Source organism: Mastigoproctus giganteus, chromosome 7, assembly GCF_048544385.1.
Source record: "Mastigoproctus giganteus isolate SK-2022 chromosome 7, ASM4854438v1, whole genome shotgun sequence".
Lineage (NCBI taxonomy): Eukaryota > Metazoa > Arthropoda > Arachnida > Uropygi > Thelyphonidae > Mastigoproctus > Mastigoproctus giganteus.
The window spans coordinates 179,632,116-179,658,687 of record NC_143581.1 but is presented as its reverse complement, the minus strand read 5'-3'; the positions used below and the strand labels follow the sequence as shown (position 1 = coordinate 179,658,687).

Below are 26,572 nucleotides of genomic sequence, written 5' to 3'. Positions count from 1 at the left end.
AACCAGTCAGCATCCTTTTACTATCCATCCAACTTCAAACTCACTGAACCAACTTTTCCTTTTCCTCATTTATTCCTTCAACTTCAGTTTTTTTTTTTTTTTTTTTTCGTTTTTTTTTTTTTTTTTGGGACAACCTCCCTTTACACAAATTTCCTTAAAATTACAATCTGCAGAAATTTAATGTCAACAATTATCTCTTCTTTCATCTTCTCAACCCATTTATGGTACTAAGTACCATAGATTCTAAAACCTCTTGTGTTTGGGATTTTCATAAAAAAAAAAAAAATTTAAGCTTTTATGCTTTTCAGATTGGATTCCTATAATCTATGTAAGGAACTAATTAAGTCTAATTGCCAACAAGTATCTTCTTTCATCTTTTCAACCTTCAACCCACACATGGTATTAAGTACTGTAAGTACTGTAGGTTCTAATACCTTTCATTAAAAAAAATCCACTTCATTCGGAAGAAACACCTCAAGGAGGTGTTTCTTCCGAATGAAGTGTATTTTTAACTGTATGATTTGGATATTATACATGCATGTAAAAATTCAGGTATGTATGATGAACCAAGAACTTTTGATTATCAAAAGGATTAGCATTAAGATATAAAGAGAAATTTATATTAGAAATGCATTCTTGCATCTGATATGGCTTTTGTGAGGCATCTAAAGTGTAGAAAGGTAATTGTCTAGCCCAGAGGCTTGCAGACTTTCTCACCATTCATTATCATTATTGTCATTAGCCATATAGTGCAAGGAAGCCTGAGGCTTTTGCTGCACCAGAAAAAAAAGAGTACCCTGAGAGAGAGTCAGAAGTAGAAGGGAATCTCCAAGGAAGAGAAGAATGATCATATCCAGCTCAGGACCCTGTGTGTGCCAAGCCCATACTCACCAGATGTGAGCCCTTGGGGTCAATGAGCTACTTTTAAAATAAACAAGGTTTGGAGATTGATCTATCCAATTTTTTTTTTTTTAACAGGTGTACCTCTTAAAATGAAATATGCTGGTTGTAGAATTATCATTTTAATTATAAAAAAATATACATTAAGTGATAGAAAAAAAAAAAAAGAAAAAAAATTGAAGTAAACTTAAACTAAATTTGGCAAGTAATTATAAAAATTTCTAGTGTATGAGTTCTCCAGAAAATTATGCAATAAAATCCCATTGCAATGATTATTGTTTAAATGATAATTTTGCCATAATGAAAATATTCCAGTACAGCATTGTTTTCAAGTCCTGTTTCTAAAATGTAATTGTTTACAGTGAAAGAAAAACTTCATTGGAAAATTGTTAATGTCACTTGGTGTAGCCCATATTGTAAATATGGCTATGGAAGCATTTCTTTGAATCAGAAATGGAAGTATTTTAAAAGATACAGCAAAAGAATGTTTTGTCTTCTGTGTATTTGAACGGTTAAGCTATATTTTATTTATTATTTACACATGTATTTTTTTTACCTCCAAATATTTTCAGTTGCAGTCAAGTTCAATTTTTATATTAACATGAGTAAATAATAGTAAGTTGTATAAATAGTCTTATAAATAAATTATGCTTTCAGTTTAATACTATACGAATAAAATATTTTTACTTTTGGAGGCAGTGTATTTTATAATTTTATTTATTTATTATTGATTTTAAAGTTTATATTTATGAAAAATAAAGCAGAATTTTATATATATATATATATATTTTATATATATAGATATATATATATATATAGATAAATGAGAGCTTACATATGCTCAATTTTTCCTACGTTCTATTAATATTTTGGAAAAAAACAAGGAGTTACCTTTTATTCAGTGCGTAGGATTTCTTCTTTCCCAAATCTCCTTATACGAACAAATTTACATAATTAAAATAGTTTAAAACTCATAATGTATTCCTCACTATTGACATACGGACAGTCCAACACCCCAGGATCACAGCGAAGAACCCCACCCGACACCAGAAATATTAAACTCCCCATGCAACCTTTAGTGAAGGAAGACATTTTGTCATAAACGCAAAATTACAATACGAATAAAATGCTATTAAAATAAGATGAAAGTACCATAAAACCATGCAATTAAAAATTCCTCACTGGAATATCAATAAATTACTATTAAAATACTATGAGACAAAATAATTAAAAGATTACACCCTGAAGCAGACTAAGACTTTTCAACTATTGTCATGTTCACAGGGTAGAATGAAACTAACCTAGCGAAACGTCTTAGTCCGCTTAAGGGTGGAATCTTTTAGTTATTTTGTCTCATAGTATTTTAATAGTAATTTATTGATATTACAGTGAGGAATTTTTAATTGCATGGTTTTAATGATACTTTCATCTTATTTTAATAGCATTTTATTCATATTGTAATTTTGCGTTTATGACAAAATGCCTTCCTTCACTAAAGGGTTGCATGGGGGGTTTAATATTTCTGGGGTCGGGTTCTCCGCTGTGATCCTGGGGTGTTGGACTGTCCGTGTGTCAATAGTGAGGAATATATTATGAGTTTTAAACTATTTTAATTATGTAAATTTGTTTTAAGTATCATTTCGTAATTTATTCATATAAGGAGATTTGGGAAAGAAGAAATCCTACGCACTGAATAAAAGGTAACTCCTTGTTTTTTTCCAAAATATATATATATATATATATATAAGATAAATGAACCAATTTATTTAGTGCAGATATAATATATGATAAAAGGCAGAAGCAAAGAAAGTACAGTGCACCCCGGTAGCGAAAGGCTGTGTGAACGAAGTAGGGGGGGGGGTAAAGAATTCAGCAAGGGTAATAATTGAAAGAATATGTACCAAGTGAAAATTTGAACAAACGACCAAGGAGGAAATACATTGCCAAGTCTTTCATAATTTTTGTGTCTTCGTTATGAAGAAATTATGAAATTATGAAAGACTTGGCAATGTATTTCCTCCTTGGTCGTTTGTTCAAATTTTCACTTGGTACATATTCTTTCAATTATTACCCTTGCTGAATTCTTTTAACCCCCCCTACTTCGTTCACACAGCCTTTCGCTACCGGGGTGCACTGTACTTTCTTTGCTTCTGCCTTTTATCATATATTATATCTGCACTAAATAAATTGGTTCATTTATCTTATAGACATTATGGCTGTAGGGTACTTTTTGCGATAGCAGTGTCCCTGAGCCATAACTTATTCTATTATAACTCTGTCTTATCTCTTTCTGCTTTCCTACATCTTTTCTATTACTTTATTATTATTATATATATATATATATATATATATATATTTTTTTTTTTTTAAATATTTTCAATGATATTCATTAGAATGTAAACTTTGTTAGAAGAAAATGATTCGTGCATTCCCAGTAAGTTTATTGTATTGGTGTTTTACTGTATTATATTTTTATGCACTATGATTGAGAAGAACATGCTTTGAGATCTACTGGCTTAAAGCATGATAATTTTAGGCATGTTATCCTCACTTCTGCAGAAAATCTGTTCATGTTTTTCCTCTTCTGGCAGCTGGAATAAAGCAATTTGCATCTTACATTTAAATGTTATGCCAACATTTGAAAATCTGAATATACCTCACATTCATGTACCGAAGTCATTACTCCTAAATATATTGAAGAACGTTATGTGCAGATTTATTTTAGCAATAGTTTTAAGCCTTTCACTTCTGTTTTGGAAATTGATTACCATAGCAGACTAAACCAGAAAGGTGATTCTGACTTAGCTATAGGCATTTCTGCTGCCAAGGTCATGGATAGTCTAAACATTTTGTTCTTTTGCTCAGTGATGAAGTGCTTAATGGCTGCATGTGTCTACGATCGTGAACAAGTTCCCATTGAAAAATTATATTCATAGAAATGCTGAGGTGTTAAATTTTATCAGTTAGCAGTGCATCATTTAGATTTTGTGGAGAACTTTTGAGTACTTCTTAGTCATTAAAGATAATGCAGCTCCAAGAAATTGATACGTTTTTGAAGACTTTTGCCACTTATTGACTTAACTGGCATATCAAATCATACTCTATAAGTAGCTTTATAGTCCTAGTCACTCATTATTTTATTTTTAATTTAGCTAGAGATTTTGTAGGTTACTACTTGTTATACTTAGAACTGTTGTTTCATTCGAATCTTGCTGTTATTGTTATAGTATAGATTGAGTAGTAGAGGAATTCAAATTTTTAATTGTGGTAAATAGGTAACTCTAAAGTTTGAATCAGTTAGGTTGCTGTTAGTTGGATAATTTTGTTATATATTATAATTAACTTATAACTCTTGTTGAGCATATTTCAAAGAGTTGCTGTTACAAAGATAAGCTTAAGTTCTGCAAATTGCAGTGTCTGGAGACTAGGCACCTGTGAGGTAATCTGATTGAGGTGGATAAGGCCTTGAATGGTTTGAGCAAGCTCAGTGCTGATGGGATTCTTCCTCTTGCTCAGATTCCACACCTAAGGGGACATAAATTCAAATTGAGGAAAGACGGTTATAGAATAGAAGTGCAGAAATTTCCCTTTATCCAGCAGGTGGTTGAATGCTGGAACAAACTTCCATCTGTCATTGTGGAAGTTGACAGCTTAAATAAATTCAAGGCTGAACTAGACAAACTTTTGAAGTGAATGGATGGATGAAATGGAAAATGTTTTTTTTTTTTTTTGGCTGATGCTAAATAAGCTTGCTTTCTTGCATCATATGCCTTGCCTCAAGTTATGCTAATGCTAACTTATGCAGTAACCTCTCTTGAGAGGCTGAGTCAAATGTTGGTTAAAATCCAAATAAATAGTATTGAAATTATTTCCTACATCCAGCTCATGAGTGACTATGTCAAAATAGCTAACCAGGTTAGTTAACATGATTTTCCCTTTACAAAACCAAGCTATATTTTCTTCAGAATTCGATTTCTATCTAAATGATTGTATATTTTACTCTTGATCACTGTCTCCATGATTTTTCTTACCACTGAAGTCAGACTAACAGGCTGACTATAGTAAGCCATTCACTCTTACAACCACTTTTATGTATTGATGATACATTGGCACTTCTCCAATCCATATCCTGAGTCCATTGATGCCCTCATAATTAATCCTAATGGTTCAGTGTAATTTCTTACCTCCTTCAGAATTATTGGGTATATGCCATAAACCCCAGGAACTTTAGTTGCCTGTAGTCTCAAAAGTTTGTCTAATAAACAATCATTTGTAATTTCAGTATTATTAATTTCATATTGTTTCAGCCTTACTATAAAGGGTCTTTCATTTGTAAATATCAATGCAAAGCACTTGCCAGCCAAACTATTCTGTAATGCTATTATAAATCAATTTGTATCTGTTATAGGTTTCAGCAATTTTCATTGCTCTGCATCTTTCCCATTGTCATTTTTTTTCCAATCTATAGATTGGCTAGCATTATTCATCCATCATGCATCCTACTCATGCTGTGTTTTCTTAATGGTATATATGCATTCATGGTTTCTGTTACTATAGCTTTAAAGATATACCATAATTCTAATGAATACATTAGAATTATTATTGTGAGAGGCCATATAGCACTTTAAGCTGAAATTAAAACACATTCTTTTGCTTTTAACAAATGTTAGATCTCTCTTAATCATCCAGATTATAACTCCATGATAACTCTTTGCTAATAGTTCCTGCACTGTCAGTCCTACGATGTCATCTGGTTCAGATTTTTATCAGGTCTAGAATATTCTTGCCCCTAGTATTTTCTGAAACACACTGATACAAATAACAATCAATCTAGTTGATTTAAAAATTTTGTTCTCCATAGTGAGTTTCCTTCCCATTTGCTCCAGTCAATTGGAACGAGTTGAAATCATCCATATATGCTTGTTCACCCATTCTTTGCCTGCTCTCATTGTATTTTTTAAAGTCATTTGGTCTGTAAATTACTTCCACTCTCATTATACCCTTGTTTGCAACTAACTCACACCACAGATTCTGTACTAGCATGCACAATTTATGAATCTGCAAAAGCTTTTGTTGGATTCGGGGCTACTTTTGATAAGAAGCATGACCCCACCACTCCTTCTATCCTTTCTGTACTTCCTAAATACATTGTTGATACCGTAGTGAAACTCATCATCCCATATTTCTGGGTGACACCATATTTCTATTAGCTCTGTTATATCAGTATTAGTTGCCCTAACCAGGAGTTCAAAATCACTAATTTTATTGACAACACTCTTGACATTACTGTAAACACATTTATAGTTTACTACTCTGACACACCCTGTGAAATTATTTAAGCTTGTTTCCCTAGCATTAGCTTCCCATTCATCTGGAATGTCACTGCCCTCAGAACATTTTGCCAATATGTGCTGTTTCAGCAGTGAACTAGAACCTTTGAGATGTGTGCAAGTGTTACTTTGACCCATACTGTCAGATAAATGCATAAATGTAGTAAATGTAATAATATATATTATCCTTGTACTCCCAATCTAGTAGTTCCCTAAACCCTTAAGGCAATGGTTTTTGACCATTTTTTTAATAATGGCACCCCTAAGTAATTTATTTTATTTTGTGGCACCCCTACTCAATTTTCTGCCTGTTAGATCCGATTCTCTCTCTCTCTCTCTATATATATATATATCCCAAGTATGTAAAATGCATAAATGCATAGTTAATTAATAGCTCAATTATAATAAATATATCAAATTTAATACATATATATTTTTTCCAGTTTGCGTTGGGCACTTGCATAAGGCGTTGGGTTGCTTGAGATGCTATAACTTACTAGCTTTCGTATTATACATTATAGCCGGATTAACTTTGTCTATTATTGCACTATTAGAACTTACCACTACAACTAATATCTTAAATATATATATATATATATATATATAATAATAATAATAAAGTAATAGAAAAGATGTAGGAAAGCAGAAAGAGATAAGACAGAGTTATAATAGAATAAGTTATGGCTCAGGGACACTGCTATCGCAAAAAGTACCCTACAGCCATAATGTCTATAAGATAAATGAACAAATTTATTTAGTGCAGAATATAATATATGATAAAAGGTAGAAGCAAAGAAAGTACAGTGTACCCTGGTAGCGAAAGGCTGTGTGAACGAAGTAGGGGGGGATAAAGAATTCAGTAAGGGTAATAATTGAAAGAATATGTACCAAGTGAAAATTTGAACCAAATTTTTTGTTTGGTTCAAATTTGGTTCAAATTTTCACTTGGTACATATTCTTTCAATTATTACACTTACTGAATTCTTTACCCCCCCCCTACTTCGTTCACACAGCCTTTCGCTACCAGGGTACACTGTACTTTCTTTGCTTCTACCTTTTATCATATATTATATTCTGCACTAAATAAATTTGTTCATTTATCTTATATATATATATATATATATATATATATATATGTGTGTATATCTAATATTTAAAAAATGTTATATGATAGTTATTACAATAATATAACTATAAACAAAATTACAATTCATAATACAAATTATATATTAAAAAAGTAAGAGATTACCTCAGTCTTTTCATGGAATGCTTTCAGTCAATTCTCTCCAAATGTAACAAATAAAATAAGATGAAAAAAACAAATTAATGAATTCCCTCACTCATAGAGATATGACCAAATTTGACATGCAATGAAATCGAAAGCCGAGAGCCCCAACCCGACCCTGAAACACATCAAACCACCACAGCAAGACCATGAGTGTGAGAAGACATTGTGTCAGAATAAATAATTTAAACCGCTTCTGATAATAAATAATTAAAACCACTATTAAAATCATGATTAAAAAAGATTAAATCAAATTAAATGAAATGCACAGCTGTTTCCCTTCCTTAAGCAGACCACGCTTTTCGGCTGATCACCATGTTCACAGGATGGGAATATCGCGAGGTGTTTGTATGTGGCTCTTAAAAATAGAGAGATTATTTGTATTGACACGTGCGCAAAAAAGACCAGAAATCCGAAATTGGGTAAGGACATTGATAGCATTTTCGTGTAGTTTCATTTCAAGCGTTTCATTTCAGCAATCAATAATTTTATGTAATTGTGTTTTATGTTTAAAATTTCTGCTTCATTGAATAGGAATACGTGACCATCATTGACCTCATGAAAGGCCAATTCCTGCGCGATGTGCGGATGGAAGCAGCATGTTGCTTGACATGTAAATCTAAAGTACAAGGCGCCTCCGCAGCCGGTGGGCAGGAGCAGCAGTGCATAGCACACACTTCTTGATTAGACCGGGGTTCAAGTCCGTGACCACCAAATACTTAGGATGCAGAAAGGTCAGGGAATGACCACTGCATATCCCGGAGCAATATGGCCTTGGTTGCTAATGCTCCTAAAAACCAAATAACAACATAATAACAACTAAAGTACAGCGAGTGGACCCTTCGCATGATGAATCACACTGACTACATAAAATCTTGTATACAAGATGATTTACCTGTGCCGAGCAAGAAGGAAGAACTGTGTGATTTTTTAATATGTTCTGCATGGGTCTGGCTATAATTTTGAATTCAGTATTTCTAAAGAGTAATTGAGCTGCCTGTACCATTCTTCGATGTACGGTATGGAAATAAAGTGTTTTTTATTGGTTTTTTGGCAATCAGCCGAAAAGCATGGTCTGCTTAAGGAAAGGAAATAGTTGTGCATTTTGTTTAATTTGAGTGTTCATCCAAATTTTAATTGTGATTTTAATCTTTTTTTAATCATGATTTTAATAGTGATTTTAATCTTTTTTAATCATGATTTTAATAGTGATTTTAATCTTTTTTAATCGTGATTTTAATTATTTATTATCGGAAGTGGTTTAAATTATTTATTCTGACACAATGTCTTCTCGCACTCATGGTCTTGCTGCAGTGGTTTGATATGTTTCGGGGTCGGGTTGGGGCTCTTGGCTTTCGATTCCATTGTGCATCGAATTTGGTCGTATCTCTAAGAGTGAGGGAATTCATTGATTCATTTTTTTAATCTTATTTTATTTGTTACATTTGGAAAGAATTGACTGGAAGTATTCCATGAAAAAGATTGAGGTAATCTCTTACTTTTTTTAATATATTGAAAAATCGTGAACGTTATTGAGCCTTGCAGCTCTGAAATGTTTTACTAATTTTTTACAAATTATATATATATATATTTAATAATTTTATTCTTTATATAGAGGTACTAAGTAAACATCATTTAATCATAGATCACAACTCATAGATCAATCATAGATCAAATAATTATAGATCACCACAAAATTAAAAAGATACTGTACAACTTTTTATAATGAAATAAACATATAAATTTAAAAAAAATAAGTTTAAGTAACTTAAACCCAAATTACGTGGCACCCCTGGAATGTTGTTGAGGCATCCCAGTTGAAAACTACTGCCTTAAGGTATCCTCAATAATACTAGCAAAAATACTTGCACCATCTTTGTTCAAATGTATCCTGTCTCTTCAAAATAGATGCCTTCTATCTGTAGACCACATTAATAAAAATCCCTCCCCCAAACTGCTAATCCTTAAGACTTTAGCCTTCGATCATATAAGAACTTGCCAGTACCAATGGTATCCATCCATTAGAGCAATGAAAAAATGTCTTCTCTGTGACTGCCTTGCAGAGTCCCTCAGTTCTTGAGTTAATCCACAAAGCTTTTAGCATATAGTCCCTTCTATTGTGCTTGGGCAGAACTGCAGACACATATACATTGTGTTCTAACTCACAATATTTTTTAAGCACGGTCCTATTTATATGGGCGCCTCCATAGCCAGGTGGGAAGGAGCAGCAGTGCGTAACACACGCTTCTTGATTAGACCGGGGTTCGAACCCGTCACCACCAAATACGGAGGATGCGGAAAGGTCAGGGAATGACCACCGCATATTCCCAGAGCAATATGGCCTTAGTTGCTAATGGTCCTAAAAACCAAATAACAAACAAACAAACAACAACAAACCTATTTATATGACAGAACATCAGTTCTTGTATACCTGATATAATTAGTCCCCATATGAATGGCGCCTCCGTATCCAGGCGGGAAGGAGCAGCAGTGCGTAGCACACGCTTCTTAATTAGACCGGGGTTCAAGCCCGTCACTACCAAATACAGAGGATGCGGAAAGGTCAGGGAATGACCACCATATATCCCGGAGCAATATGGCCTTAGTTGCTAATGCTCCTAAAAAAAAAAAAAAAAAAAACTCATATGAATAATATTGCTCTCTTTATCCCCCTTAAAAGCTGACAGTACATTGGTGATATTATCTATCATTGCTCCTGGCAGGCACCCTCTGGTTCTTGTTCACTTATCCCTATTACAAAAAATGTAATAAGGATAGGTGACTGACAGTGAAATCTCCCAATGAAACTAAATCCTCTTGAACCAGAATAGTAGGCACTTGATTATTCTTTTTATTTTTAATTCTGGGACACAAATTGAGGATGTATCAACTGGCAGATCACCAGATACTTGAGTTCTTGATGAGTTCCCATTTTTATTTGTCTCTAGGGCAGTCACCCATTTCTTCAGTGACTCAGATTCATCTAGCAATGCACCAAGTTTTAATTTAAGATTGGTAAACTCCTTACATTGAGAACAAAAAAAGAATCATCACTTGAGCAACGATTATCAACTAGGTCAACCTTTGAATACATGCCACAGACTAACCATTACCATGTAATAACCATTATTAAGATAAGAATTAAATTTACAAAATATCATAGAATTAACTTTACAAAATATTATCGTAATTAGAAAAAATTATACTAATTAAGCAGATACCAAAAATTTATGAATTACTGAACTTAAGAATTTAAACTTACAGTGAACCTAAACAAATGTAACTTACCAGAATTAGTTTTATAAAAGGTAAGAATTAAATTTACAAAATATTACAGAAAGTAACTTCAAATATTATCAAAATTAAATTTACAATATATTAAAGGAATTAAGCAAAAGTAAAATTAGTCTACTGAATTCTTTATCCAAACTGCTAATCCTTAAGATTTTAGCCTTGGATCATATAAGAACTTGCCAGTACCAATGGTATCCACCCATTAGAGCAAAGAAAAAATTGATGTTGTCTGTGTCTGCCTATTTCCTTATCAAAGGCAAGGTTCTGCTCAGGTAATTAAGACCATTACATTCATTATACAGCTTTAAATCCTGCTGGCTACAAAACATGAGAGGCAAGAAAGTTCTGCTTTTCATTTTGAAATGGTTAACATATCAGGTAATTAAGACCATTACATTCATTATACAGCTTTAAATCCTGCTGGCTACAAAACATGAGAGGCAAGAAAGTTCTGTTTTTCATTTTGAAATGGTTAACATATCATTAGCTTTAATCATGTCTTTAAATGAGTTATTTTATTCATGGTTGATATCCTTCAAGAAATAAACTATTCCAATACTTTCTACACCACAATAAATATCTTTTATCTATCGTGGTGTATATAAAATGTTGGTATATAATTTAGTTTATTGGAATATAGTTTTTTCTTGAAATTATTAGCTATTCTATAATTTCAAGAATTGATTGTGTCTCACTTAGCATTTTACATGGATTCATTTAAATATACAATGTATGTACACATGCAAATGTGCGGCTGTGTGTTAATTTTAACTTATTGTTTCAGCAAACAAGAATTTCAAAAAATGATTTCCAAATGGATATCAAATGATGATGTACCCAAAAATATTATAAATGTCACCAAAACTGACTTAGTAGCTCACAAAAAGAAGGTATGGACTTTGTTATATTTGCTTTTTATATTGGTATGTTTTGTTAATGTTTTGTTGTCAATATCCCAAGTTTGCGGATGATACAAAGGTGGGCTGGATGGTTAATGACATTAATCAGGGTACTATTTCAAGATCTAGATAAACTAGGTTGATAGGCTGAAAAATGGCACTTCAGGTTTGGCCTTGATAAATGGAAGCTCAGGGGATTAAAGTCCCCCTCAAAAAAAAAAAAAAAAAAACATTTTTTTTTATATTATATAATTGTACTGTCATGTGTTAATGCTTGTAAAAGCTACTATTCTGAAATGTCAGCTGTGCCCACCCTTTTAACTCAGCTTTTATTTCAGAAATTTTACAGTAAAAGTCCAAAAATCCGGATGCCAGAAATCTGAACCACCCGAGAATCTGGACTTTTCGAAAACTCACAAACTTTTTTAATTTAGGTCACTTTTGTGTGTGTGTGTGTGCATGCGTGAGCACCATAGATGCCCAGCGACAACAAGCAAGCTCGCGGTCACCATTTTGAAATGAGCAATCAAACTCTGGCAACACTATAATTTTTGTCCTAATCTTTCCATTTACCACATATAGCAATGTATTTACAAGCCCATAATAATGGCTCCTAAAATAGATAAACTTCATGGTGTGAAAAGAAAGAAGAACATGTTGAAATTGAGTGACAAACTTGAAATAATTAAGAAATTAGAAAGTGGTGTGAGCAATGCTGTTCTAATGGAAACATACAACATCGGAAAGTCTACAATTTATATAAAAAAGGCAAAGAATAAAATTCTAGAATTCAAAGCCTTGTCTGAGCCTTACAATAAAATTGCTGAGAGAAAAAGTTTACATCTGCCAAAATTAGAGAATCTCGATAAAGTGTTGTATGAATGGTTTTTGTTAAAACGATTGGAAGGTACGGCAGTTTTTGGGCCAATACTTATTGCCAAAGCAAGGTCTTTTAAGGAGCAAATGAACATTGAATTAGAGTGCACATTTAGCGATGGATGGCTTAGGAATTTCAAGACTCGTCATGGTATTAGACAGTTAGATATTTCTGGAGAAAGACAGTCAGCTGATACACAAGCAGCAACAGAATATAGTGCAACATTTGAAAAAATTGTATATGACTATGACCTTACAGCCGATCAAATTTATAATGCTGATGAAACAGCGGTTTACTGAAAGTGTTTGTCCACAGAAACTTTGGCTGGAAACCAAGAACGAAATGCAACAGGGTTTAAGCTTAATAAGGAAAGAGTAACCGATCTTATGTGTGCCAATGCTTCAGATCAGCATAAAATTAAGCTTTTGGTGATTGGAAAATTTCAGTGCCTACGGGCCTTTAAAGGAATTGTGCACTTACCTGTGACCTACAAAGCCCAAAAGAATGCTTGGATGGACAGAGATATATTTCGTGATTGGTTTGTTCATGATTTTGTTTGATCAGTTCATCAGAACTTGAGAAAATTGGGGAAGCCTGCATATACAAAGTGCCTGCTACTTCTCGACAACTATAGGGCCCACCCGCATGAATCAAAATTATTATCTGATTGCAGGAATATTTTTGCATGTTACTTGCCACCAAACATAACACCATTAATTCAACCCATGGATCAAGGAGTCATTAGTAACCTTAAGTGTCACTATAAAAATGATTTTATGACGAAAATGATGCATAAGAATGTCGGCCCTTCAGAATTTCAATGCAGTTTGACAATCAAAGATGCAACATTTTCACTTAGCATTAGCATTAGTAGAGGCATTTGATGCAAGGCGCCTCCGTAGCCAGGTGGGCAGGAGCAGCAGTGCATAGCACACGCTTCTTGATTAGACCGGAGTTCGAGCCCGTGCCCACCAAATACGGAGGATGTGGAAAGGTCAGGTAATGACCACCGCATATCCCCGGAGCAATATGGCCTTAGTTGCTAATGCTCCTAAAAACCAAATAACAAACTAACAAACAAGCATTTGATGCAAGAATGCAAGCTTATGCAGCATCAGCCAAAAAAAAAAAAAAAAAAAACCACTTCCACCTCACCCCTCTGTTCGTTTAAAATACTTGTCCAGCTGAGCCTTAAACTTATTTAGGCTATCAACTTCCACGACAAGGGATGGAAGTCTGTCCCACCAACCAACCACCCGCTGGCTAAAGGCAAATTTCTGCACGTCTATCCTACATCTGTCTTTCCTCAATTTGAATTTACGCCCTCTCAGGTGATTATTCTGAGCAAGAGGAAGAATCCCATCAGCATTGAGCATGCTCAAACCATTCAAGGCTTTATACACCTCTATCAGATCACCTCGCTGGTGCCTAGTCTCCAGACACTGTAATTTGCAAAACTTAAGCCTTTCTTCGTAAGAGCACCCCTTTGTTCCATTCACTAATCTTGTTGCCCTTCTCTGTACTCGTTCCAGCAGCTCTACATCCTTCTTGAAATGAGGCCTCCAGACCTGTATACAGTACTCTAGGTGTGGCCTGACCATTGCCGTATACAAGGGAATAATCACCTCCTTATCCCTGCTAGAAAAATTCCTATATATCATTGACAATACACCATGAGCTACTCTTGCAGCCCATCTGCACTGCTCAGAGAACTTCATACAACCACCCCCAGCTCCCTTTCATTCTCTACCACTGTCAGTGTAGTACCACAGAGTTGATATGTTGCTCTGGGGTTGCTGTTTCCCATATGTAGTACTTTACATTTGTCAATGTTAAACTTCATTTGCCACCTCTCAGCCCATCTGCTCAACCTTTCCAGATCCTGTTGCAGCAGCATAGTGTCAGTAGTGTCCTTGACAACCCTGCCAACCTTCGTATCGTCTGCAAACTTGGACATTAAGCTTGATATACCATCATCAATATCATTTATAAATACAGAAAACAATAATGGACCCAACACTGAACCTTGAGGGACTCCACTAATAACATTAGTCCACGATGAGCAGTGTCCATTGATTACCACTCTCTGTCTTCTCCCCCTCAACCACCCCTTTATCCATAGCAGCAATTTGCCTCCAATGCCACACTGCTCCAATTTGTGCAGCAGTCTTCCATGTGCAACAGTATCAAAAGTCTTTCTAAGATCCAAGTATATAATATCAAAGTTATTCCCTGCATCCAGTTCTTTTGTGACTGCATCATAGTATCTAATCAAATTGGACATGCAAAACTTCCCCTTAACAAAACCATGCTGTGTCCAAGCTATAACTGAAGTCTTGTCTAGATGATCCTGCAGTGCTTCTTTAACCAGTGCCTCCATTAATTTTCCTGGAACAGAAGTTAAACTCACAGGTCTATAATTACTTGTGTCAGCCTTTGATCCTCCTTTGTGAATTGGGGTCACATTTGCACATCTCCAGTCTGTGGGTACCTCCCCTGAGTCCAAGGAAGCTCTCATAATTATGGCTAAGGGTTTGCTTACTTCCTTTGCTGCCACCTTTAATATAACTGGATAGATCCCATCCAACCCAGGTGCCTTTCTTGTGTTTATCTTCAACAATTTCTCCTCCACTTTACTCTCAGTTATGACAAGATTCTCTAGCTTACTGCCAGAGTTGAATACACCTCTGGCATTCCCCTCGCTGAATAACTCCTCGTGTGTGAATGTCGATGCAAAATATTCATTTAGTTTGTTAGCTACCTGAGCAGGATCATCAACAGTTGACCCATCGATATCAAGTGGACCAATCTGATTCATCCCATTCCTTCTAGAGTTTACATAAGTAAAGAACTCTTTGCTGTTTTTCTTTGCATCCCTTGCCAAAGATTTCTCGTAATCTGCTTTTGCCTGCCTAACCTCCTTTGTAACTTGGTTACAGATCAACTTGTATCTATCATAGGCTTCTGTGTCACGTGTTAATTTGTATGTATCCCATGCATTTTTCTTCTCTGCCATATGTCTCATTATTTCATCTGACATCCATTTAGGCTTAAACCTTGAACAATATTTCTTAGTTGGTTTGTAAAGCCTAGTAGCTTCCAAGATAAGTTCTTTGAATGCTTCCCATTTTGAATTTGCTGTTGGTAACATCATCAGTTGGTCCCACTGTATAGAATTTAAATACTGTCTCAGTCCATCGTAGTCGCCTTTACGAAAGCAATAACCCTTCCCTTTACCCCTAATGGTAGTTACCTCTTTGAGTAAATCCCACTTCAGCACATTGTGATCACTGCCACCTAGTGGTTCATTTATCTGCAGATTCTTAATGCATGAAGAATCACTACTGATAATCAAATCAAGAGTATTACTCTCTGTAGTTGCCTCCCAAACATGCTGATGTAGAAAACAATCATCCAATAAATCTACAAAAGCCTTGCTAGTGTTTGAGTGACCAGCCCCCAAATTCCAGTCAGTATCTGGGAAATTAAAATCCCCCATTATAAGACTCTCTGATTTACTGGCCCACTCTATTTCCCTGTACAGTTTCTTATTATACTCATCAGAGTCATTAGGCCTATAGCACACTCCTACTCTCAATTTTGATCTCCCAATGCTTATGTCACACCAAACTGACTCAACACTGCACTGTCCAGCGATGTCGACTGGCTTCACTTCCTTGGATTTTATGTGTTTCTTAACTAATAGCATAACCCCTCCTCCCTTCCTATCCTGTCTATCCTTTCTGTAGACGTTGTACTCCCCAAATTCCAGTTCTGCATTCCTTATATCTGTGTGACACCATGTCTCTGAAATCCCAACAATATCTGCCTTTGATGTTTTGAGCAATACCTCAAATTCATCAAATTTATTTACTAAACTCCTAGCATTGGTGTACACGCAAGTATACATGCACCTGTTTCTGTTCTTAGCTACCCTAACACAACCCATGTGTTTACTTGTACTGCAATGACTCCCAGGAGTTTCTGAAATATCCTGCATCTTGTTTTTCAGGCTTCTGCTCATTCCAATAGAAGCAGTGCAAGAATCTCTTTCACCTCTGCCAGTGGCTACTGTTAATCTATTAGTCTTTGTCTCCCCCCAAGCTAGCAGTTTTCCGACCCACCTAACACTGCCTCGATAGCATCAGCAAATATTCTTGCACCCTTTCTATTTAAGTGTATCCCATACCTGTAGAAGCAGTCTCTCCTGTTAACAAGTACAGTCCAGGCTGAAAAAAATTCTACCCCTTGAGCCTTGCACAATCTTTCCAGGGAGAGCCGAATTGATCGACAAGGCTCTCATCATATACTCCCTCCTATCGTGTCTGGGCAGAATTGCAGACACTTGCAACTGCATGGAATGCAGTCAAGCCTGTAGCTCTTTTAAGAGCATGGTGAAAGTTATTGCTGAACATGATGTTTGCAGATTTACAATCTGATCGAAACAAAGATTTTGGAGGATTTCACATAAAGCTGAAGACACCTGAAGTGAAAGAACTGATGAAAACTGTTAAATTATGTACGGAAGACAACCCTCTACGCAAACTTAATGCTGATGATATAGAAGAGTGGATATGCATTAAAGATGATGTTGAAGTTGCAGTGACTTTCACTGATCAAGAAATTATTCAAAGCATTATAACTCCTGATAAGATAGAAGAGAATTATTCAGAAGAATCTGGTGAAGAAAACAACAAAGTTGAAGAAGAAAAGATATTTTGGGCTACTCCAGAAAAGTCCATTGAAATTGTTATTAAATTTATGGAACAGAACCATAGCTTCAGTCTTCAAGATGTTGTGCATAATAATTTTATCACAAAGAAATTACAAAGTCATAAACAAGATGATATATGAAAGTATTTAAAGAAAGCAATAGAAGCGTCAAGCAGTGCAGCAGATAGAGTAGAAACTGCAAGTGTTCCATCCACAAGCAGTGCAACAGATGCAACAGAAATTGCGCGAAAAGAACGAATAAATATTTGTTTGTTTTTTGAACTTTGTATTTTATATGAAAATATTTAGTTAATACACTAAAAACAAATAATTAATTTATATAAAATATGTATCTTTTGCTTTCATTTATATACTGTATTTTTCTTTTACATTGTTCACTTTAAACACGATTTCAAGCATTACACGCTCTTTTTTTTTTTTTTTTTTGTGGTGAAAATTTTTATGTTTACATCTTTGTCAGGTGTTGACTTTATTTTTCTTTAAAACTGCTTGTTTCGATAAATGAAGCATGCTTTAATTGCTAATGAATAAAGTGTCAAAATTTACTAGTCATCTCTTCTTTATTCCATCTTAAATTTGAATTTTAAAAGTACTGCCTGAGAATCCGGATCGACCCGAGCAGTCCAGATTTTTGAACTTTTACTGTATTTGTTTTTATCTATCATGTACCATTTTTACACAAATCACTTAAGTTGATGTCATGAGTTGTATTACTGAATGTATTAAATTAGGAGTAAATGCTGGGAATTTGTAAACTAAATCTTCACTTGTTAGCAACACTGCCTTTAGTCATTTGTTTCTTCATCTTGAGAACTCCATGCAGCAGTATTTATCAGTGTGAGCTCAGTTTATTTTTGAGGTTATCATGTAGAACTTGTACTGAAAAGTGAGTAAAATTTCTTCAAGCAAGTCTTTGAACAATCTGAACTTATGTTGTTATATTTGTAAAAGTTATGGAGTCCCCAAGCAAAGACAAGATATTACAGAATTTGTAAAAAAATGTGAATCATGCTTATTTTGGAGTGAAACTCAGTGACCAAAATTAACAGTGTGCTCCATGTAAAGTTTACCCAGCTTGTGTTGAAGTATTCAGATTGTGGAATAATGATAAAAAGAAGGCTATGCCATTTGCGATTCCAATGATTTGGCTGGAGCCTACAAACCACTGTGATAACTGTTATGTTTGCTTAGTTAATGTAGAGGGATAATGCAGAGAGTAAGAAGGGCATTGTGTATCCTAATATTACATCTGCCATTAGACCAGTTCAACATGGAGATAACCAGCCGATTCCGTGCCATCCACTTATATGGAAAAAATATAGCAGTAGAGAGTGCTGAAAGTGAAATTTATGAAGATGAAACTGAAGTCTACATGCCTGAAGACATTGGGTCCAGCCCTGAACTGTTTTCACAACATGAACTCAATGGTCTGGTAAGAGAATTAAATTTACTAAAGGAATCTGCAGAACTCCCTGGTTCTAGACTTAATTCAAAAAATCTTCTAGCACATGGAACATTTTTCTCATGGTACAGACACAGAGAATGAGAACTAGTCCCCTACATTTCTGAGGACAATTCTATTATTTTTTTGCAGTAATATAAGTGACTTAATGAACTATTTAGGAATTAGTTACAATCCTACATGGAGATTTTTTATTTTTTGGCAAGTTTATCATAACTTTGTACTGTAGTGAGTGATAGGGGAATTCTGTTGTCTTAATTGTGGTAAATAGGTATCTTGAAAGTTTGAATCACATAGGTTGGCATTAATAGATAATTTTATTAGATATTCTAAAAATTTATAACTTTACAAGCATAATGCTATAGCATAAAATTGATAACGTAATACATATAACATAAACTCTATATCGTGATATATATATATTTAATAACATAAACTTGATAGCGTAATATGTATTATTGCTGTATAATCAGTGCCTAGTGTTATTATCGCATTTAAGTATATTACTTTAGTGTACTATTTATTCCCAATTAATTTCAATTTGAACAGAAATCATGCCTCAGATCAAAGCAAAGGGCTCAAAGTATTATTATTATTTTTATTATTAGCATATGGTGCAAGGAAGCCTAAGGCTTATGCTGCACCAACCAAAAAAAAAAAAAAAAAGATTCTGAATTACCCAGAGAGAGAGAACAAGAATCAGAAGGGAATTATTAGAAATATTATTATTATTTTTATTATTAGCATATGGTGCAAGGAAGCCTAAGGCTTATGCTGCACCAACCAAAAAAAAAAAAAAAGATTCTGAATTACCCAGAGAGAGAGAACAAGAATCAGAAGGGAATCACCAAGAAAAAGAAGAATGATGATATCCAGCTTAGGACCCTGGGTGTGCCAAGACCATACTCACCAGATGTGAGCCCCTGGGGTTAGTTGGAATGCTGTGGCTCAGGGGAGAACTGGGGGGGGGGTTGTCCTCTGAATCATGGCCTCACGAAATGTACCACTTGTTTGATGTTTGCAGAACTTGGAATGGGATGTGATACAACCAACAGGGATGTCTTTGTGTATGTTTGGTTCAAAGAGTATGAGGAAATTAAGTGCAAACTCAGAATTCCAATGGGCATTTATGAGAGCTTGAAGAACACAATGGATGCTGTTGACAGTATTAAGTTGAGGTGGCACATCAAGCTCTCAGATGCTTGCCTCAGTGCCAGAGCTTTCACATGCACATCAGGCAACACAGTGCCAACCAACAGGCAGAATTTGCTATCTCACAGAAGTAAATATTGGCGCCTCCGTAGCCAGGTGGGAAGGAGCAGCAGTGCATAGCACATGCTTCTTGATTAGACTGAGGTTCGAGCCCATCACCACCAAATACGGAGGATGCGGAAAGGTCAGGGAATGACCACTGCATATTCCCAGAGCAATATGGCCTTAGTTGCCAATGCTCCTAAAAAAAAAAAAAAAAGAAGTAAATATTGTTGGTGACTCTGTTGTCAGGAAAATGGGAAATATATTGTGCAAAAAAGGATAGGAGGAATAGGATAGCATATGCTTGCCAGAGGCAACTGTAGATGATGTAGAGCAGAGCACATATCTTTTAAGGGAACAAAATGCAATATTGTTGTACATGTTGGTACTAATGATATTAAGAATAGGCCATCTGAGGACTTAATTAATAAGCAATGTGCAATGTAACAGGGCAGTGTGCAGAAAAACTTGAAAGTTAGGATTAAATTTGAAAGTCTGCAATCCTTTCCAGACACAAATACTAGGGGTACATGTTGAGAGCCTTGTCATTCAGTTCAATCATGGAGAGACTTTGCAAGGCATGTGGGATAGAACATTTTTCAGCATGATCTGTGCTTGTTAACAGGAGAGACTGTTTTTATTTTTACAGAAATGGGATACACTTAAATAGATGGAGTACAAGAATATTTACTGATGCTATCGAGGCAGTGTTAGGTGGATCGGAAAACTGATAGCTTCGGGGGGAAACACAGACTAATAGATTAACGAGAGCTGTAGCAGAGGTGAAAGTGGTTCTTGCACTGCTGCTTCTATTGGAACATATAGCAGCCTAGAAAGCAAGGTGTTGCCAATTTCAAGGCCTGCTGTGGGTCATCATGGAACAAAAAATACATGGCTGCCTTAAGGTAACTAAGAGTAAGAATGGGTGCATATATACTTGTATACCAATGCTAGGAGCATAGTAAATAAATTTGATGGATTTGAAGTATTGAGTAAGTAATCAAACACAGACATTATGAGGATATTAGAGACATGGTGTCACTCAGATATAAGTGATGCAGAATGAGGATATGGGGAGTAAAATATAAATACAGAAAGGATATAATGTATAGTGTTACTTGTCAAGTGGCACCAGAGTTCCTCCGAACTCCACATTTCTATAGTCTGTGTTGCAGTACAAACTCTGGACAGGCCAGAGATAGAGTTTTAGTGTTGGTCTGCATGGGGTGGGCTTTGGTTGTGTAGGTCTGTTGTTTATCTGGCAATTTAGCTGTGGGCTTCCTAGTGGGATGGCACATTGTCCATCCATTGCTCTGTGGAGGCAGACTAGTTGTAGTAGGGAGTATATGAAGTCACTGGCAAAGATACAGAAAGAACAGACAGGACAGAAGATGGGAGGAAGGACTTGTTATGCTCTTCTTCTTATTATTATTATTAGTAGTAGTAGTAGAGACATGTGATGAAATAAAGCAAGTGTATGAAAATTATTAATATGTATAATTAACCACTCATATCACGTGGAGTTATTAATATATACAAATTGGGTAACATTTCAGGTATCTTGCCAATACCAATCATCAGACCGTGCTGCTGACCGCCCTCAGACCTGATGATGGGTATCGGCAAGATACCTGAAACATTACCCAATTTGTATATATTAGTTTAGGCTATGCTTAAATAAAATATATATTAATAACTCCACATGGTATAAAAGTGGTTAATCATACATATTAATAATTCTTAATGGATAAAAACCACGTAACATCCTTCCCTAACTATATCAGAACAAGTGTATGAGCTTATGTAGCATCAGCCAAAAAAAAAAAAAAAAAAAATTCACACATCCGTTCGTTCTAAAAGTTTGTCCGTTTCCTCCTTAAATTTATTTAAGCTATGAACTTCCACAAATACAGATGGATGTTTGTTCCAGCAATCGACTACAAGCTGGTTATGCTGGCTAAAAGCAAATTTCTGCACATCTATTCTACATCTGTCCTTCCTCAATTTGAATTTACGCCCCTCAGGTTCGTAATCTGAACAAGCGGAAGAATCCCATCAGAATTGAGTTTGCCCAATCCATTCAAGGCAATATACACCTCAATCAAATCACCTTGCAGGTGCTTAGTCTCCAGCCACTGTAATTTGCAGAGCTTAAGCCTTTCTTTGTAAGAGGACCCCTTCGCTCCCCTTACCAATCTTGTTGCCCTTCTCTGTAATCGCTCAAGCAACTCTACATCCTTCGTAAAATGAGACTTCCAGACCTGTACACAGTACTCAAGGCATGGCCTGACCATTGCCTAATACAGAGGGAAAAATCACCTCCTTTTCCCTACTAGCAAAATTCCTGTATATCATTGACAATACCCCATGATTTGCTCTGGCAGTCTGTGTGCATTGCTCAGAAACATTCATATGCAACTGCACAATTACTCCCAGGTCTTTTTCATTTTCTGCCACCCTACATGTAGTACCACATGGTTGGTACGTTTCTCTGGGGTTACTTCTACCCATAGGTAGTACTTTGCATTTGTCAATGTTAAACTTCAGATGCCACTTCTTAGCCCATCTGCCGAATTTTTCTAGATCCCGTTGCAGTAGCACACTGCCATTACTGTCATTAGCAACCCTGTCAACCTTTGTATCATCTGCATACTTGGACATTAAGCCTGACATGCCTTCATCAATATCATTGATAAATAAACAAAACAACAGCCCAGCACCCAACAGTGGAGTTCCCCAGGCCCAACACCCAACTCTGGGGGACTCCACTAATAACGTTAGTTCAAGAAGAGCAGCATCCATTAATTACCACTCTCTGTCTTCTCCCACTCAACCACCCTTTTATCCATTGTAGCAACTTTCCCTTAATACCATACTGCTCCAATTTGTACTGTATTCTTCCATTTGCAACAGTATCAAAAGCTTTCATGAAATCCAAGTATGTGTTATCAAAATTATTTTTTGCATCCAGTTCTTTTTTAATCACATCATAGTATCAAATCAAATTTGTCAGACAAGACTTTCCCTTAACAAACCCATGCTGTGTCTGAATTATTACTGCAGTCTTGTCTAGATGATCCTGCAATGCATCTTTAACCAGTGACTCCATTATTTTCCCCAGAACAGAAGTTAAACTAACAGGTCTATAATTACTCATGTCACCTTTTGATCCCCCTTTGTGAATTTGCACATCTCCAATCTGTGGGGACTTCCCCTGAGTCCAAGGATATTCTCATAATTATGACTTAAGGTTTGCTTACTTCCTTTGCCATCTCCTTTAATATAACTGGATAGATACCATCCATCCCAGGTGCCTTTCTTATGTTTAACTTCAACAATTTCGCCTCCACTTTATTCTCCATTATTACAAAATCATTAATCTCCCTGTTAGAGTTTAACAAGCTTCTGTCTTTCGCTTGCCTAAAGAATTCCTCGTGTGTGAATGTAGATGCAAAATACTTTTTCAGTTTGTCAGCTATCTGTCAGCTATCAGGCTTATCAACAGTCGAACCATCAATATCAAGTGGATCAATCTGATTCATCCCCTTCCTTCTAGAGTTTATATAAGCAAAGAAGCCCCTGCTGTTTTTCTTTGCATCCTTTGCCAAAGATTTCTCATAATCTGCCTTCACTTGCCTAATCTCCTTTGTGACTTGATTACAGACTAGCTTATATTTATAAGGTAGGCTTCTGTGTCGCCTGATAATTTATATGCATCCCATGCATTTTTCTTCTCTGCCACAAGGCTCATTAGTTCATCTCACATTCATTTAGACCTAAACTGTGAACAGTATTTCTTATTCAGTATGAAAAGCCTAGTAGTTTCCTCGATTAATTCCTTCAGTGCTTCCCATTTAGAATTTGCTGTTGGTTCCACTGTACAGAATTTAAAAACTATCTGAAACCACTGTAGTCACCTTTACGAAAGCAAAAACCCTTTCCCTTACCCCTGATGGTAATTATATCTTTAAGTAAATCTCACATCAGTACACTCTGATAACTGCCACCTAGTGGTTCCATTATCTGCAAATTCTTAATGGGCAAATAATCACTCTTGATAACCAAATCAAGAGTATTACTCTCTCTAGTTGCTTCTTGAACATACTGCTGCAGAAAACAATCATCCAATAAATCCACAAAAGTCTTGCTAGTGTGTGAGTGATCAATCCACAAGTTCCAGTCAATATCTGGGAATTGAAATCCCCCATTATAATACAATGTGATTTACTGGCCCATTGGCGCCTCCATAACCAGGTGGGTAGGAGCAGCAGTGCGTAGCACACGCTTCTTGATTAGACTGGTGTTTGAGCCCGTGACGACCAAATACGGAGGATGCGGAAATGTCAGGGAATGACCGCCGCATATCCACGGAGCAATATGGCCTTAGTTGCTAATGCTCCTAAAAACCAAATGACAACAACAACTGGCCCATTGTATTTCTCTGTAGAATTGTTCGTCGTACTCATTAGAGTCATTAGGCCTATAACACAGTCCTACTCTTATTTTTGCTTTCCTAGTGCTTGTCACACCAAACTGACTCAACATTGCACTGTCCATCTATGTCAACTGAGTGCACTGCCTTAGATTTTATGTTTTTCTTAATTAACATTATAACCCCTCCTCCCTTCCTATCGTGTCTATCCTTTCTGCATACCTTGTATTTCCAAAATTCTAATTCTGCATTCCTTATATCTGTGTGACACTACGTCTCTGATATCACAACAGTATCCACCTTTGAAGTCTTGACCAACATTTCAACTTCATCAAATTTATTTACTATACTTCTAGCATTGGTGTACATGCAACTATACATGCACCTGTTCTTACTCTTAGTTAACCTAACACAACCCATGTATTTATTTGTTTCATGATGACTCCCACCAGTCCCTGAGATCTCCAGCACCTTGCCCTCCAGGCCACTGCTCATTCTAATAGAAGCAGTGCAAAATCACTTTCACCTCTGCCTGCAGCTAATGTTAGCCTTTTATTCTGTGAATTCCCTCCAAGCTAGCAGTTTTCGGACCCACCTAACACTGGCTCGATAGCATCAGCAAATATTCTTGCACCCTTTCTATTTATGTGTATCCCATCCCTGTAGAAGCAGTCTCTCCTATTAAGAAGCACAGACCACACTGAGAAAAACTCTACCCCATGAGCCTTGCACAATCTCTCCAGGGCCAAATTGATTGACAAGGCTCTCATCATATACTCCCTCCTATCGTGTCTGGGCAGAATTGCAGACACTTTCAAATTTAATCCTAACTCAACTTTTTTACAGAATTGACCTGTACTTGCTAAGTAAATTTGCAGATCTCCTACTCTTAATGTCATTAGTGCCAACATGTATAACAATATCACCCTTTGTGCCCAATGATATCTGATGATGATATCTGTTCTATAACACCATCAACTTTTGACCCTGGCAGACATACCCTGGTCCTATTCCACCTATCCTTTTTACTCAATATATTACTTGTCTCCTCGACAATAACTAACTTCTGTGAAACCAGCTCATTCTGCCTTGGAGATTGCCACTGTGTTGCGTGGTGCACAAGAGTGAGCTCTGGCATTGAGTTAGGCAGCTGAGAGCTTGATGGGTCCCCCACTTTAATACCTTCAAGGGCATCTACCCCACTCTTCAAACTCTCATAAGCATCCATCAGAACACTGAGTTGGTGCCTAATTTCTTGATACTCTCTGCACCTAGCACACACAAAGACATCCTCCGGGCTAGATCATGTCCTGTTCCAGAAAGTTCTGCAAACATTTCTTAAGTTGCACATTTTTTAGGCTGTGATGCATTGGAGAATTTCCCCCCTCGTTTCTCCCCCAAGTCACATCACTCCTGCCACTTTGTGCCCATTGCTTTGCTGCTCTAGTCTGGGGCATGATATTTAATGCTATTGATTAACAATGGGTCCCCCACTTTAATAGTGCAACAATGAAATTATAAGTTTAATTAATTAGTTATCGATACTACACTATCTAATAGATTCCTAAATGCAGTGATATGTATTAGCTATCTAGTTTTACATTAGAGCTACCTATTTACCACAATTAAAAATTTGAATTCCCTACCACTCACTCTATAATATAACAATGGCGGCAAGATTCAAATGAAACAATGGTTTTATGTATATTAAGTCGTAACCTACAAAATCTCTAACTAAATTTAAAATAAAAATAACGAGCATAACTAGAACTATAAAGCTACTTATAAAGTACGATATAATATGACAATTAAGTAAATAAAATGGCAAAACACTTATGATTGTTTGGAGCATGTAATTCACAGCTAGAGCTTGTAATGATACTTAGGTCAGAAGCACATAAAATCTCAGGCAGTGCATCCAGTTGACATGGGTGGCCAGTGCAATACTGAGTCAGTTAGGTGTGACATAAGTGTTGGAAATCAAAAATGAGAGTAGGATTGTATTATAGTATGAATGACTGTGATGAGTACAACAAACAGCTGTACAGAGAAGAGAATGGGCCAGTAAATCAGAATGTCTTATAATGGAGGATGTTAACTTGCAG

General features: G+C 35.8%; 1 protein-coding gene across 2 annotated transcripts in view; it reads left to right on the top strand.

Moving 5' to 3' along the window:
* LOC150083367 (solute carrier family 12 member 2-like) overlaps window positions 1–26,572 on the top strand; it is a 451,471-nt gene that overhangs the window by 372,181 nt on the left and 52,718 nt on the right. For both annotated transcript variants that reach the window (XM_090377993.1, XM_090377992.1), the window contains exon 22: window positions 11,594–11,699. In XM_090377993.1, coding sequence (XP_090234119.1) covers window positions 11,594–11,699 — 106 coding nt within the window. The remainder of the gene's footprint in view (window positions 1–11,593; window positions 11,700–26,572) is intronic.